Consider the following 16445-nt stretch of genomic DNA (forward strand, 5'->3'; position numbering starts at 1 on the left):
TATATACATAAGGTACAATAAAGGAAATTTTACTAAATTTATAACATTCCTTCTGCCAGGATGGCCCTGCCTTCCCTTTATTGTAAAATTTATTGAAAATTTATTACTATTCCTGGAGAATTTTAATTGATCCTTCAAAACTTAGCTCATCTTGAGCACCTAATATTTGAATGTTTCTCTGACATTTTCTTCCTTTCTTATCTACTTCCCTTGAGTTGATCATTTCTTAACCACTGTGTTAATAATTTTACTGCTTTTTTTGGTAGCACTGAGCAGCCTACATTGAAGTTATTGGTTTTCCAGTCTAGGCTACAACAGTGTGAAGTCTTTACTTAGGACCTCCTATGGGTACATCACTATGCTAGGTTCTGGGGTTATACTCATGAGCAAGACTGACATAGTCCCCATTCTTTTGATGCTTAACCTCTAAAGAGAGAAATAAGAATTAATGACATTAAGTGAGTAAGTTTAACATTACAAACTTGATAATGCTGTGAAAGAGAAATACTTGATGTTGTGAAAGGAGTTAATTACATAAAGAGAGAAGGGAAGTCCAGACCAGGCAGAGGAGACTGCAAACCAAAAGGCCCTTGTGTAATTTTATCTAGTAAAAGTCATGGAAAAAGCTAGTATGTCTGGAGGAACATTGTGAAAAGTTTGATTTGCTGCAGTAGGAGCTCTGGAGGGAGTGGCTGGAGGCACGTAGATTAGTGTGGTTCCTGGGTGAACGAGACGACGGCAGTTTGGAGTAGGGTGATGATACAGACTAGGGTGGGTTTGAAGACTTTTATAAAGAAGCATTGACAGGACTTAGTGATACATTGGATCTTGGTTGCTATCAGGATTGAAAGATTAAGAAGAGAGTTGTAGAAAGGATAATCTGTACATTTCTGGTGTTCGTAATTAGATGGATTCTGTCCTCTTCACCGTTGTATCTTTCAGTACCTCATTCAGCATATGGAATGCTCATGTAAATATTTGTTGGAAATGAATGAGTATTGTTTCAGTTATGAAAAAGTTGCATTCAACTTCAGTATAAATTATCTGAGTAGGAAATGTGTTGGGATTAAACCTAATAATTTATTCTTTACATTGAAATTTGAACATACATCAAATGGAATCTAGACTGTAGTTTATCTTTGAAAAGTCTTTTAAAATAAAACTTGTGTATGACAAACTAGATGAAGTGCAGTCATTTTGTGAGAGACATGATGATAAAATCTTCTAAATTCTAGAGAACTCTTGATATCTTTTCTATTGCTGAAGTGATCCCCAGTTTCTTTTTCCTTTCCAATACATTTTTAGCTTTGTGATAAACAATTCAAGCTTTTGTTATTGATAAAAATTTCAGGAAAGGAATAGTGAAATCTTGTTTCAGGTTCCTACTGCCCTTCTTAAGAATGCTGAATCAATAATACACACACACACACACACACTTTATTGTGGAAAATGTTGTTACTGGAAATATGAACTATTTAGGACCAGTATTCTCGTTAAAGTAAGGAATTGAAACTTGTACAATAGTTTTATTCTAAAACATTAATTTTTTTCTTAAAACAATATTTATAACCTGTAATTCTAGTGTTTGGATAATAAACCTTAATATCATAGCCAATAACATTCAAAATGCTCATATGGATGTGTTTTACAGGTGTGTCCTGCTCCCTCTTTTGGGAATGAAGCCTCCCCAGCAAAGCCTCTATCTGCTTGTGGATTCTGTGGATGAAGGGTGTAATGTTACCGAAGGTGAACAGACGTCTACCAGCTTATCTGGGACTGTGGCAGAGCTTTTAGCTGGTCACCACGAGTTCTTTCCACCATGGCTATTACTTCTCTGTTCTGCCCGGAAACAGAGCAAAGCTGTTACTAAAATGTTTACCGGTAAGCGTAATTCCTGCCATCTTCAAATGTTTTTCATTGATGAACTAAATAATACATGTGTTTCTTTCTTAGAGGAGAGTACTCAGTTGAAAATCTGGTCATTGCTTCTGCTATTCTGTCAGCTGTTCTATCTGTTCTATCAGCTGTTTTCAACTGTACTTTTTAAAAGTTGTATTAAAAACAAGCCATAGAATATTTCAAGATCATTTAACAGTACCTTTTTTTTTCAAGATTCTTTATCTAACATCTTTAGTAAAGGTTACGAGTATTCCATGCCATACTAGCTGCTTTATATCTGTAGGGCTGCATTTTTTATGCTGATGTGTCCTCATCAGCTTATGATATTTCTTCTAAATAGACTGAGTAGTGAATATGCCTATTTAAAAATCAGTGGCAGTTTCTCTAAGACGTTTTTCCTGGTTTAAGAGGAGAGACAGAGTCAACAGCCATTTAGGATACCTCTTGAAGTAGATCCTTTTTTTAACCCTTTTCTGATGTGTGAGAAAACAGTCGATACAATGTATAGAAGTACCTGATCAGGTTTTTTTCTTCCTTTACTTTTCTTGTTTCCTGACTCTACTTTTTTACTCCCACAATAAAGTTGTGATTACTCCTATTAGATTATGTAAAGCCCTTTTTTTCTTTGTGCGATGGGAAGTAAAAGGAGCATAAAACAAGTACCACTCACAGAATTTATAGTGTAATTGGAGAGATAATTAAGTTACTGGTTAATTAGCCATATCACTTGTAAATAGTTCTATACATTTTACAGAATGGTGAAACCCTACTAATTTGTTAAAATGGTTTCCTTAACCAGATTTATTCCCTCTTTTAGATTCCCTTGCCACTAGTAACAGCACTTTTGATTTGATTTCCATTATACTATTCTGTTCTGTTGTTATTGAAAATCTAGTTGATAAAAGTTGGGGGATTAACAGGATAACAGCTAATACTTAATGTAGCTCTTAGTATGTCAGGTCCAGATAAAGTTAAAGCCCCTTTTGGTCTATGTCATCCCATTTCTTTCCCTTCTTCATTTGAGACAACCAGTATTATTAGTTTATTTTCTGTCCTTTCAACTCATATTTGTATTCTGTATATTTTTAGAGTTCACATAAATGAAACACTGCATACACCATCCTAGCTATTCCCATTTACTGGCTATGTGACCTTATGCAGCTTACCAATATGACCTGTGGCTCAGTGCCCTTATCTATAAAATGAGGATTACACATTCCTATTACTTTCCCCACAGAGTTTTTGTGAGTCTAAATGACAAATTACATGTGAAGCACTTCGAACAATGCCTAGTACATAATAAGTGTTTCGTAAGTGTATTGCTGCTATTATTATCGCTATATCCTTTTGTTTTATAGCATTGTTTTTGAGCCCTATTCCTATTACTACTTATAAACCCAGTTCATTGGTTTTAACTGCTGTATATTATTCCTTCCCATGAATAAATCTCCAGTTTTTCCATTATCCTATTCATGGACATTTAATTATTTCAGTTTTTCATTATTACAAAAAATGCTTCATGAACGTACTCGAACACATCTCGTGCATGTGTGCTAAAGGTTTACATTACAAACCTAGACAGAATTACTAGAGAATAGAGTGTGTACATTTTGAGCTTTAGTTAATTTTGCCAAATTGCTATCTGGTGTGCTTGAAATAATTTATGCTCCTGCCAGCAACACCTGAGATTTCCCCTTTTCTATATATTTTCATCAGTTCACATTTGTTATTTTCAGATCTGCATTTTCGGCTTTAGGGGCTTGTGCTTGATGTTCCCTCTGACTGGAATAACCTTCTCCTGAACTTCTTACTATCTTAACATTTCGATCTCTTCTCAAATACCAGTCTCCTGCAGGCTTCTCCATGCTTTTCTATCCGATTTCTATTTTTGCCACCTCAACTACTTAGTCACACATTTTTCTTCCTATGTCTTATTACTGTTTAAAATTGTTTACATTTTATATTTGTTTTCTTACTTGGGTGTCTCCTCCACTAAGATACAGCCTCCATAAGAACAGGAAATTTGCTTGTCTTGTCCACCACTGTATCTCCTCAACATCTAGATCAGAGCTTGGAACAAAGCAAATAAATGAATTTGTGTTTCTTTGAACTATGTCTTGGTGGAAAAAGCAGTGAACCAAGAAGGAATAAGGAGGAACCGAATATGGTCTTGTTCCCTTACCATACTCCTCCTTCTAAAATGTTGTTGATTATTAAAAATGCTGAGCTGGGGCTTTCCTGGTGGCGCAGTGGTTGAGAGTCCGCCTGCCGATGCAGGGGACAAGGGTTCATGCCCCTGTCTGGGAAGATCCCACATGCCACGGAGTGGCTGGGCCCATGAGCCATGGCCGCTGAGCCTGCGCATTCGGAGCCTGTGCTCCGCAATGGGAGAGGCCACAGCAGTGAGAGGCCTGCGTACCGCAAAAAAAAAATGCTGAGCTGTAATAAGCATCAGATCACATCTCTGTTGATGATAGGTTTGGAATTTGGGAGTAAACGTTGAAGAATATTACTAAAGTTATGAATACATATTTTCAAGTTGCTTTCCAGAAAGATATATGTCATATATTTCTACCTGAGAGTGTTGGTTTCTTGGGACTTCCACCAGTATTGAATTATATATTTTCATATTTGCAGATTTAGTGTGTGAAAAATAGTATCTCATTTTTATTTATACTTCTTATTTACTATTGAATTCTTCCCCCTTATGCTTAATTTATCAATTTGTCTCTTTTTTTTCCTTTGTATTATTACTTTCTCACCTTTACCTAGGTTTCCTCCAGGAAGTTAGTGATATTCTTATTGATTATTAAGAGGGCCTTTATTTCATATTTTTTTATTCTCTGCAACTATTTTCTTCAGCTTTTTAAAACTGTAGTAATTCTTTTGAAGTCCCTTATATTCACTCTAATGTACTGTCCTTTATTATTGTATATTCTTATTTTTACATTTAGTGATTTTTATCCTTACAGTATATATTCTACCAAATGGTGTGAAATAAGACTCTTATCTGGATACTTTATCAAATCACAGATCTTCTCAGCACTGTTTATTAACTCCCTGTGCCACTAGTTGTCAGTGCTTCTTTTATCTTAAGTGTAGGCATATGTGCATATATGTGTGTGTGTGTGTTATTGATGTATTTCTGAACCATCTGTCTGCTCTTCTAAACTGTCTGTTGGCATTTTTATGCAACTGTCACATTGGTTTAATATTTTAAATTTTCTTGTACGGTTACTTCCTAGTCGTCCTTGCTATCAACATTATTCTAAAATATGTGTTTTTACTTTTATTCCACTAGATTGACTTGAACAGCTTTTTAAAAATTATAACTACTAATGATGTAAACAAAAAATTATTACATTTAGTTAAAATTTAGGAAAAGTTTGACATTTAAAATATGCTTTTCTTCTGTCCACGAACATAGCAATTTTTTCACTCATTAAAAAATTGTTTCAGCATTCCTTATGTCCTACGTGTTTCTGCTTTCTACTGATATTTTAATGAAATATATGGATTTTGAATTGAGATGTATGCATTCCAAATTAGAATTGGCAGGTGCAACTTATCTCACAGGCTTGACATAAGAAGAAGTGTTATGTATGATAAGTACTGGAAGTGCTGCTTTAAAAATAATTGACTCTCAATAAATGTTGATCTCTTATATTTCTTTTAGAACCAAACCAAGAACCAAACCTGTTACTATGGAGGGTTAACCTAGATTCTGTCTTAATTACCTTGTCTCAATCATGATATCTTAGTTACGTAGGTTTAAATTACAGATATTTATTCATAATAGGCAATATGATCTTTCATGCCAATCATTATCTACAAGATCACTTCGGAAACTTTAAAACACTGTAGAATATAAGGTGGTAGTTATTATTTTTTAAAATCCTTTTTATTAGCAACATGCCAGGTGTTTTCCAGCTTAAATTGTTTTAATGAATTTATAAAGTCAAAAGCAAATGAACACACAAAAAAGGTTTGGAGGCAAGTTATCTTATATCACTGATAAATCTAGAATGTTATACACTTCTAGGCATGTTTTGAATTCTTCAGATCAGGAGTGTCTTTTTTTGTAATTAAAATTTATCATTTGAAATTAATTCTGTTGAGACTAATCAGTTATATGTTTAATCAATCAATTGAATGTATGTAAATATATATAATTACAGATTCCATTTTATATAGATTTAGAGGTATGCAAATTTGTTATTTCTTCATGTGTCATTCTTGGTAGGTTGTGTTTTTCAATAAATTTGTCCATTTCATCTAAGTAATTCAAGATTAGTGCCACAAAACTGAATTTATCAACTTTCTCTCCAAACCTGTTATTTGTCCTTTAGTGGTCTCTTTTTCCATGCTTTTGGCCACACCACAAATGAATGTCAACTTTGACTCCTGTTTTCTTTCCTTCTCCACACTTACTAAGCTCTATGCAATCTAGCTCTTATTAGTAATTTCCAGATCCAACTTTTATTTTTATCTGTTGCTGCTACTGCTTTGGTTATTGAGGTTTTCAGTGATTCTTTTTTGTTTTTTGAATTTTATTTTATTATTATGTTTTTATACAGCAGGTTCTTATTAGTTATCTGGGTTTTTTTGTTTGTTTGTTTTTTTGCGATACGCGGGCCTCTCACTGTTGTGGCCTCTCCCATTGCGGAGCACAGGCTCCGGACGCGCAGGCTCAGTGGCCATGGTTCATGGGCCTAGCCGCTCCACGGCATGTGGGATCTTCCTGGACCAGGGCATGAACCCGTGTTCCCTGCATCGGCAGGCGGACTCTCAACCACTGCGCCACCAGGGAAGCCCTACTTATCTGTTTTATACATATTAGTGTATATATGTCAGTCCCAATCTCCAAATTCATCCCACCACCACCACCACTTTTTTTTAAAAATATTTATTTATTTATTTATTTATTTATTTATTTATTTATTTATTGTCTGCATTGGGTCTTCGTTTCTGTGTGTGGGCTTTCTCTAGTTGTGGTGAGTGGGGGCTACTCTTCGTTGCAGTGCACGGGCTTCTCATTGTTGTGGCTTCTCTTGTTGTGGAGCACGGGCTCTAGGTGCACGGGCTTCAGTAGTTGTGGCACATGGGCTCTAGAGCGCAGGCTCAGTAGTTGTGGTGCATGGGCATAGTTGCTCCACGACATGTGGGATCTTCCCGGACCAGGGCTCGAACCCGTGTCCCCTGCATTGGCAGGCGGATTCTTAGCCACTGCATCACCAGTGAAGTCCTAGTGATTCTTATGTAGACTTTATCACAGCCTCTATAAGAGGTTTTGCCTCTAGAGTTGACTCCACCTGACTTCATCTTTAGTGATGTTAGAATAGTCTTTCAGAATGCAGATCTGCCTTGGTCCTCACTGACTTCTCACCACAAAGTGAAAGTCTCATTTCCTCACATAGTACCTGGCATATAGTAGGTGATGTATACATTTGTTTTATTCAATTGAGTAAGAGTACTTTACTCAGTATTAATTGACCATCACTAATCTTTGCTGAATTTCTTGATTTATTCCTCTTAAGAGAGTTCATTCACTTAGCAGTTTTTTTCTTCTGGAAGATGAATTACACAGTTGTCTAATATATCCATGTCTATAAAACAGGACATCATCTCCCTTCGAAAAATGATATGGTTTCCTTTAAAGAGCTTAAAGTGAGTTTTGAATAGCTGTAACTAGTATGGTTTTAGGTTGGTTTGAAGTTTATTAAGTTGCTTTATTTTCACAGTGCTGAAATTTTGTTAGCATAATTTGACCAAGTTGCATCTTCAGATTCAAGCTGTTTATTGACAATCTAAGATTTAATTATTTTAACTTGGTAACATGTAAAATAATCTAATTCAAAGGCAGTGACAGGTGATATTCTAACTGTATGCAAATATTCAATTACATAATTAAGACTAGTGTACCTTCAGTTATGTGGATAGAAATATGTAAATTTTGCACATGGAAAAGATCAGCTTACAAAAACAAACAAACCTTATTTATGTCTCCTGCAACTTTTTTTCCTAATCATTTGGGGGATCAGAAAATCTTCCCAATGTTCTTGGCTATGTATGTAAGATGTCTAATGCTCATTTAGTATCTCTTATCATGGAAGTTGAGAGGAGCACTGAGCCACTAAACGAATAAGAAATAGTTCCATTCGTGGATAGAAAAATGAAATCGTTTATCTACCATCAGTGTGTTTTTCCAGAAGGAAAAGAAAACTGACTCATATACTTCTAGGTATCTATTGACTGGTTTATTAGTATTAATTGACTTATTATTGATTTATTTGCTTCTCAGTTTGTCACATGTTGAAGACATTCTCTTTGAATATGTGGCAACTTTGATAATAATTTTCAATTGATATCTACTTTTTTGTCCTTAGGTTTTCGAAAAATAAGTTTAGATGACCTTCGGAAGGCATATATCGTTAAGGATGTTCAGCAGTACATTCTTCATCGCTTAGATCAAGAAGAAGCTTTGCGACAACACCTCACAAAAGAAACTGCAGAGATGTTAAATCAACTGCACATTAAGAGCAGCGGATGTTTTCTTTATCTAGAACGAGTTCTCGATGGAGTTGTAGAAAATTTTATTATGTTAAGAGAGATTCGTGACATCCCAGGAACTCTAAATGGTCTGTATCTCTGGCTGTGTCAGAGACTTTTTGTAAGAAAACAGTTTGCAAAGGTTCAGCCTATTTTGAATGTGATTCTTGCAGCCTGCCGACCTCTGACCATAACGGAATTATATCATGCAGTATGGACCAAAAGTATGTCATTGAGCTTGGAAGACTTTCAGCGCAAGTTAGATGTCCTCTCCAAACTTCTTGTTGATGGACTAGGAGACACTAAAATACTGTTTCACTATAGTTTTGCAGAGTGGCTTCTGGACGTGAAACACTGCACTCAGAAGTATTTATGTAATGCAGCAGAAGGACACCGAATGTTGGCTATGAGTTATACCTGTCAAGCCAAGAATTTAACACCATTGGAAGCACAAGAATTTGCATTGCACTTAATTAATTCAAACTTACAGTTAGAGACAGCTGAATTAGCTCTGTGGATGATATGGAATGGTACACCTGTCAGAGACTCCCTGTCTACACTAATACCCAAGGAGCAAGAAGTGCTACAGCTGTTGGTGAAAGCTGGTGCTCATGTCAACAGTGAAGATGATCGCACATCATGCATAGTCCGACAAGCCTTAGAAAGAGAGGATTCCATTCGGACATTATTAGATAATGGAGCATCAGTAAATCAGTGTGATTCAAATGGGAGAACATTACTGGCTAATGCTGCTTACAGTGGCAACCTTGATGTAGTGAATTTACTCGTCTCTAGGGGAGCAGATTTAGAGATAGAAGATGCTCATGGGCACACACCACTTACCCTAGCTGCTAGACAAGGACATACCAAGGTGGTTAATTGTTTGATTGGTTGTGGAGCAAATATTAATCATACTGATCAGGATGGCTGGACAGCATTAAGATCCGCTGCTTGGGGTGGTCATACTGAGGTCGTTTCTGCACTACTATATGCTGGCGTCAAAGTGGATTGTGCAGATGCTGATAGCCGAACAGCTTTGAGAGCAGCAGCCTGGGGAGGACATGAGGATATTGTACTTAACTTGCTACAACATGGTGCTGAAGTCAACAAAGCTGATAATGAAGGTCGAACTGCTTTGATAGCAGCAGCCTACATGGGACATAGAGAGATTGTGGAACACCTACTGGACCATGGAGCAGAAGTGAATCACGAGGATGTCGATGGCAGGACTGCACTCTCTGTGGCTGCACTTTGTGTTCCTGCAAGTAAAGGACATGCATCGGTTGTTAGCCTTTTAATCGATCGAGGTGCTGAAGTGGATCATTGTGATAAAGATGGTATGACTCCACTGCTGGTGGCTGCCTATGAAGGACATGTCGATGTGGTTGACTTGCTTCTAGAAGGGGGAGCAGATGTCGACCACACAGATAACAATGGTCGTACACCCCTGTTAGCAGCAGCGTCTATGGGTCATGCTTCAGTTGTAAACACACTTCTGTTTTGGGGTGCAGCTGTGGACAGCATTGATAGTGAAGGGAGGACAGTCCTCAGCATAGCTTCAGCCCAAGGAAATGTTGAAGTTGTACGTACTCTACTGGATAGGGGGTTAGATGAAAATCACAGGGATGATGCTGGATGGACACCTTTGCACATGGCAGCTTTTGAAGGTCACAGATTAATATGTGAAGCACTTATTGAACAAGGTGCTAGAACAAATGAAATTGATAATGATGGGCGGATACCTTTCATATTAGCTTCGCAAGAGGGTCATTATGATTGTGTTCAAGTATTATTGGAAAACAAATCCAACATTGATCACAGAGGTTATGATGGAAGAAATGCACTGCGGGTTGCTGCATTAGAAGGACACAGGGACATTGTTGAATTACTTTTTAGCCACGGAGCTGATGTGAACTACAAAGATGCTGATGGTAGGCCTACACTTTATATTTTGGCCTTAGAAAACCAACTTACAATGGCTGAATATTTTTTAGAAAATGGTGCAAATGTAGAAGCAAGTGATGCTGAAGGAAGGACAGCACTTCATGTTTCCTGCTGGCAAGGCCATTTGGAAATGGTGCAGGTTCTGATCACCTACCATGCTGACGTCAACGCTGCAGACAATGAAAAGCGCTCTGCTCTGCAGTCTGCAGCCTGGCAAGGCCATGTAAAAGTGGTCCAGCTTCTGATTGAGCATGGCGCCATGGTGGACCATACCTGTAATCAAGGTGCAACTGCGCTCTGCATTGCGGCCCAGGAAGGGCACATTGATGTTGTGCAGGTTTTATTAGAGCACGGTGCTGATCCAAACCATGCTGATCAATTTGGACGCACTGCTATGCGTGTTGCAGCCAAAAATGGACATTCTCAAATAATTAAATTATTAGAAAAATATGGTGCATCCAGTTTGAATGGCTGTTCTCCATCCCCTGTCCACACAATGGAGCAAAAGCCTCTACAGTCAGTGTCTTCAAAAATGCAGTCATTAACAATTAAATCAAATAGCTCTGGCAGTACTGGTGGAGGGGATGTGCAGCCTTCGCTGCGCGGGTTACCGAATGGGCCAGCTCACGCATTCAGTTCTCCTTCAGAATCGCCGGACTCGACAGTTGATCGGCAGAAGTCGTCATTGTCAAATAATTCCCTGAAAAGCTCAAAAAATTCATCTTTGAGAACTACTTCATCTACAGCAACGGCTCAAACAGTGCCAATTGACAGCTTTCACAGCTTGTCATTTACAGAACAAATTCAGCAGCATTCGTTGCCGCGCAGTAGAAGTCGACAGTCAATTGTTTCCCCGTCTTCCACAACACAGTCCTTGGGACAGAGCCATCATTCACCGAGCAGTGAGTTTGAGTGGAGTCAAGTAAAGCCCAGTTTGAAGTCAACTAAAACAAATAAAGGGGGGAAATCAGAAAATGCCAACAAATCTGGGTCAGCTGGGAAAAAAGCTAAACAAAATAATTCTTCACAGCCAAAGGTTCTAGAATATGAAATGACTCAGTTTGACAAAAGAGGACCTACAGCCAAATCTGGGACTAGTGCACCATCTAAACAGATGCCAGCAGAATCGCAGTGCAAAATTATACCTTCAGCTCAGCAAGAAATCGGTCGATCGCAACAGCAGTTTCTTATTCACCAACAAAGTGGGGAACAGAAGAAGAGAAACGGAATAATGACAAATCCAAATTATCATCTTCAGAGCAACCAGGTTTTTCTTGGTAGGGTTTCAGTCCCACGAACAGTACAGGATAGAGGGCATCAGGAAGTGCTGGAAGGATATCCTTCCTCGGAGACGGAATTAAGCCTTAAACAAGCCCTGAAGCTTCAGATTGAGGGTTCTGACCCAAGCTTCAACTATAAAAAGGAAACACCGTTATAAAAGGTAACATTTCATCAACATAAAGAATAAATGTCCAAAGTGTAGTTCCCTCTACTTAGAATACTCTTCCCTAATCCACACGGCCACCTCATCACTATTCCTGTCGTCTTCTCAGCAAGACCCTCCCTCGTCACTCTTTGGAATTTGAATTCTCCCACCTCCAGCACTCCCTTTCCCCCTTTCCTGCTTTACATTAGCCACAGTACTTACTATTTAACATGCTTTATATATTTTACTTATTATTATGTTTATTATTTGTTTCCTCTCTACTGAAATGTAAGCTTTGTGAGAGTAGGGATTTTTATCTCTTTTGTTCACCACTGTATTCCAGGTACTTGGAATACTGCTTGGACCTATAGTAGTTTCTCAGTAGAAATGTGTTGTATAAGTGAATGAATGAGTGGGTGAATTAATATGCTATTTATGGATCTCAGATTAAGAATTCCTTCCTATACAGTCATTTCCCCTCTTAAAATTTCTCTGATGGTAACAGAGGCAGGGGCTATTTCAGTAATATTCCCTTTTGGGTTTGAATAAGGTAGTGTATATAGTGCTTAGTAGGTAGTTAATGAATGTTAATTTCCTTCCTTTTTCCACCCTGCAAGAAATAAAAGATTTAATCATGAAAGGTAATTTTTATTATGACAGATCTCTTAAGAATCTTCCAAGTAAAATTTATACATATCAAGAATAGGTGTGGAAAGATGATAAATGGATGTATTGGCAAGAGGGTATTTAGGACCCAGTATATTTAGACATAAGAATTAAATATTTAAACCTCAAAGTTATATTTATTAAATAAAAACATTTTTTTTCTCCTTTTCACTACAGTGGATGCTACAGTAATTACATAGGGGAAGTTAATGGGAAAACATGCATAATTTTATATTATGGATACTTTTTCTGAAGTACATTTCTCATATTTGGGATAAATTCAGATTTCACTAGGAATTTTTGCTAACTTATACTACAATTATATTTATCCCACTTTGCTTAATCATTTTTCATCCTCTAACAAAATTGTACTCTTTTCTTTAACAAACTTGAAATCTTTCTTTTGCTTTTTTGTCTTTGGAGATAAATTTTTAGGGATTTTTTAGGTAAAACATTATTATAAATACATTTCCTATACCTCCTAATAATAAACACCCTTCACTGTGAATCTACAGACAGCAAGTCAAATCTCATTCAACAATAATTTGTCTAAAAGTAGTTGATACATTCAATGTGATTTATTTTAAAAATATTTAGTTCTGATGGTACAGCCCTCCAACTCATTCTATCTTTTGTAAAGGTTAAGTGTAGATATATATTATACAGTAAAACATATGAATTAAGGTAAACACTTTGTGGAATCTTTAAAAGTGATTTATACATTAAATAATGAATCTCTAAAAGGTCTACTTTTGTGCTTTACATAGTAAATATATGTATATATTCTTTTGTAGGGTTTTAAAACTAGATGTAGTTACATAATAAGTATAATATAGAAATTAATTTTTTTTTTAACTTTTGCATTAGTTTCCTATTCTGTGAAACAGAAGACATTGTGATTGGAGTGATTCTTCAGCTACTGGATGAAAACATAAAATGCCTGTTGATTTGCTGAAAAAAAAAAAAGAAGAATGTGATATCTGCAGTACAGTTACCTTAAATACTGTAATGTGCCTAAATAGTAAGGCTGCCTTCTCAGTGTAACCCTCTGTACTTAAAAAAATTTCATTTTGTGTGCTTTGTATTCACTACCCAAGAGTAAGCACTTTTTTTTTTTAAATGCAGATACATACTGCAGTTCCCTGATAAAAGCTGAAAAAGATTTTGAGTAAAGTATTTTAAGTTAAGATTTGATAAATGTGCATGTGCCATGATCAAATATATATATGAAAAGGCAGTGTTCTTTGTATTTATTTTTTTCTTTCTGTGGCAAACAAAACTTAAGCATACTGTTTCAGTTGTATTTGCCTTGTTGTAGTGTATGGCTTGTTTCCTGTATCCTTAAAAATGTCACTCAATAAAATAAATCATGCATCTATTTTACGTTCACTACACCTTCAGCACTGGTTAAAAATGTGTTTCTATTTAATGCCACATCGAGGTGAAAAAAGTTTCATGAAAGATTTTTAAAATGTCTAGTATTTTAGGGGTCTGCTCTAAGTAGTTTATATTTGGATTTCCCAGTAGAATCCTCCTAATCTTCGGCTAAAGGTGTCGAAAAAAAGAAAAAAGCAAAAGAAAAGAAAAAAGAAAGAAAACACACACACACAGACTATAGGCAGAATAAAGTTCTGCTTCATTCACTGGGATGCAGTTTCACCTTCCACTCACTTGTCATTCCACCTCCGAGAAGACAGATGATCATTCTTGAGGCATGAAAATTCTCAGGGACAGAGCCAGGCCTCAGTGGCATGTGTGTAGAGGGAGATGCACCTGTCTATCTGAGGGTAGATTTTTGATCCCTGAACAATTCATTGACTACACTTTCTTTCTTCCATCCAGTTAAATAAAATATCTACCACTGTAAATTGTGATGGTAGCTTCTCTCTCAGTTGTTTCTATTTTGTAAATCACTGCATGACCAAAATAGCCCCCACTCAAAATCAATTGGATCAATTTTAGAGATTAGTTGGATGAATATTCTTGATGAATATAATACGTGTTTTCCTTCACTGATGACACCACTAACCTGTCGGCCATAGCACAGGTATATATATATATTTTTTACTGCTATTTGATAAATGGTAGTGATGGATTTGCACTTTTCTGTCCACATACTCTTTCCCGTTTTTCTCTTTGGACAATCGCTTCCAGAATGATGGATGCCAGGGTTAAGGGTGAAGTCTGTAACCAAGGAAAACAAAGTTGACTGCTAAAATGGGCATGTGACCCAGAGCTTTAGCCTCCTGGGTGGACTCTAAACCAGTTGAGCTAGCTTAGTGGGTTGTGTGCATGTCTGGAAAGATTAAAATTTATTGTTTAGAAACAAAGGTTGTAGGTTTGATCTTTGAAAAAGCCCTGGGATCTTACAAAACCCAGAAATTCTGTTCTTTCTATGTGCATAAGGAGGAATAAGGGAAGAGAATTTGGAGATTCAGCACAAAACCATTGCTACTACTGGAAAAAATCTTTAGAAAATGTCTTAGTAACTGAGGTCAGTAATGTCATCTTCATATATGAAGGACATATACATGATACATTGTTCACAGAAATAGAAATGTATAATTGGTTGTGATAAATGTTTCACTTGATCTTCCTATAAGGCTTTTATTTTTGCTTCTGTTTTTTAAAGTCAGCAAAACTCATGTGTTTATGTCATCAGTAAGTCATAATCAAGAATAGGAGATAAGTTGATAAGTTCAGTTAATATTAAGGTGACATGGCAATATTGATAACTCGAATGTGAATGTTTCAAGTATTGAATTTTTGTCCCTATGGGACATTTATTAAATACGCTTAATAGGACTCTTGCAAAGTAGCCTTAAAAGTGTTAATGATTCTGTTAATAAATATGAACACATCCTATTATTATAACCAACTTTACTCATATCTCAAATACAGTACATTTATGTAATTTTAGAAGATGAAGCTCCAATTTCTTATTAGGTGTATTTTTCTTTAGAAAGAGAACCCTGAAAGCTGCCAGTTTTTCTAGTAAACCTAGAATTATTGGAATTGTATTTATTTAATTTTATTGTTTTTACAAAAATGCACCTTGTGGCCAAAGGGCAAAGTTATGACTCATTACATAAGGGATTTATGTTTTCTGAAGAGCTAAATGTTTTCATATCCATACTATATACACTTGAAACAGTTGGTAGGAAGAGAACCTGTTGGAAAAATATGATTTTCAAAAGTAAATATTCCTCTGGATGTTTTTATATTAATTAAGCTTTGGAATAGAACAGCAATAGCTTTCAGTTAGAATATGGATGAAAAGGGGGCTGAAGATGCCCTACTTTGCTTATTTGTTTCTGTGGGGATTTATTTAATACCATGACCGACAATAGCTTCTGCTTCACTAAGAGTAAAAATAGTCCCACAAATATAAAACTCCTAAATAGCTATTTTTTAACTAAAAATGTTTAAATTTTGTAAATCACCTGATGCCACAACCAACCGTGATGCCATGTGCTTATAACAGTTTTATACCATTCCATGTGTGCTTCCCTAACAGTCATGAGTTGATAATAAAGGAAGTGATAAAAAATACAGCAATGAAAAATAAAATCTCCATGTTTGTAGGAAAGGTTTTGGAAGGAAAATTGACCAGAACTCAGTATGTCCTGCAAGGTACAGCCAGTTATGTCATGTCCTTCACCCTCATCCCCATGCCTACTGGGATCCTCACCAATAATAGTTCACTGATTAAAAAAACAGGAGTAAGTACTTTTTCCAATGTTGTTTGCCTATGCAAATGTTTGTTTTACTTAAATGTCCTCCACTCACACTTCTCAGCAAATGCAGTTTCAGACAAATGCTTTTTCTTTTTTCATTTTTCCCTTGGTTTGGGGTATGTAAATAGCCTAAAATGTACATTGAATTTCACATTGTAAAAGTTTTATTTTATTCCTTGTATTATATTAAGCAAAAATCCCTATGTATATGAAAGTGCATAATA

The 16445-nt window shown here is 36.3% G+C and overlaps 1 protein-coding gene across 1 annotated transcript in view; it reads left to right on the plus strand.

Annotated features, from left to right (window-relative positions):
* The window catches only part of ANKRD50 (ankyrin repeat domain containing 50), a 39077-nt gene extending 25215 nt beyond the window's left edge, over positions 1-13862 (plus strand). Inside the window, exons 2-4 of the mRNA XM_079718144.1 lie at positions 1652-1881; positions 8286-11833; positions 13352-13862. Of these exons, the coding sequence (XP_079574270.1) occupies positions 1652-1881; positions 8286-11830 (3775 nt within the window). The 3' untranslated portion in view covers positions 11831-11833; positions 13352-13862. The remainder of the gene's footprint in view (positions 1-1651; positions 1882-8285; positions 11834-13351) is intronic.
* Positions 13863-16445: the final 2583 nt, after the last annotated feature.

Source organism: Hyperoodon ampullatus (assembly GCF_949752795.1).
Source record: "Hyperoodon ampullatus genome assembly, chromosome: 1".
NCBI classification, from domain to species: domain Eukaryota; kingdom Metazoa; phylum Chordata; class Mammalia; order Artiodactyla; family Ziphiidae; genus Hyperoodon; species Hyperoodon ampullatus.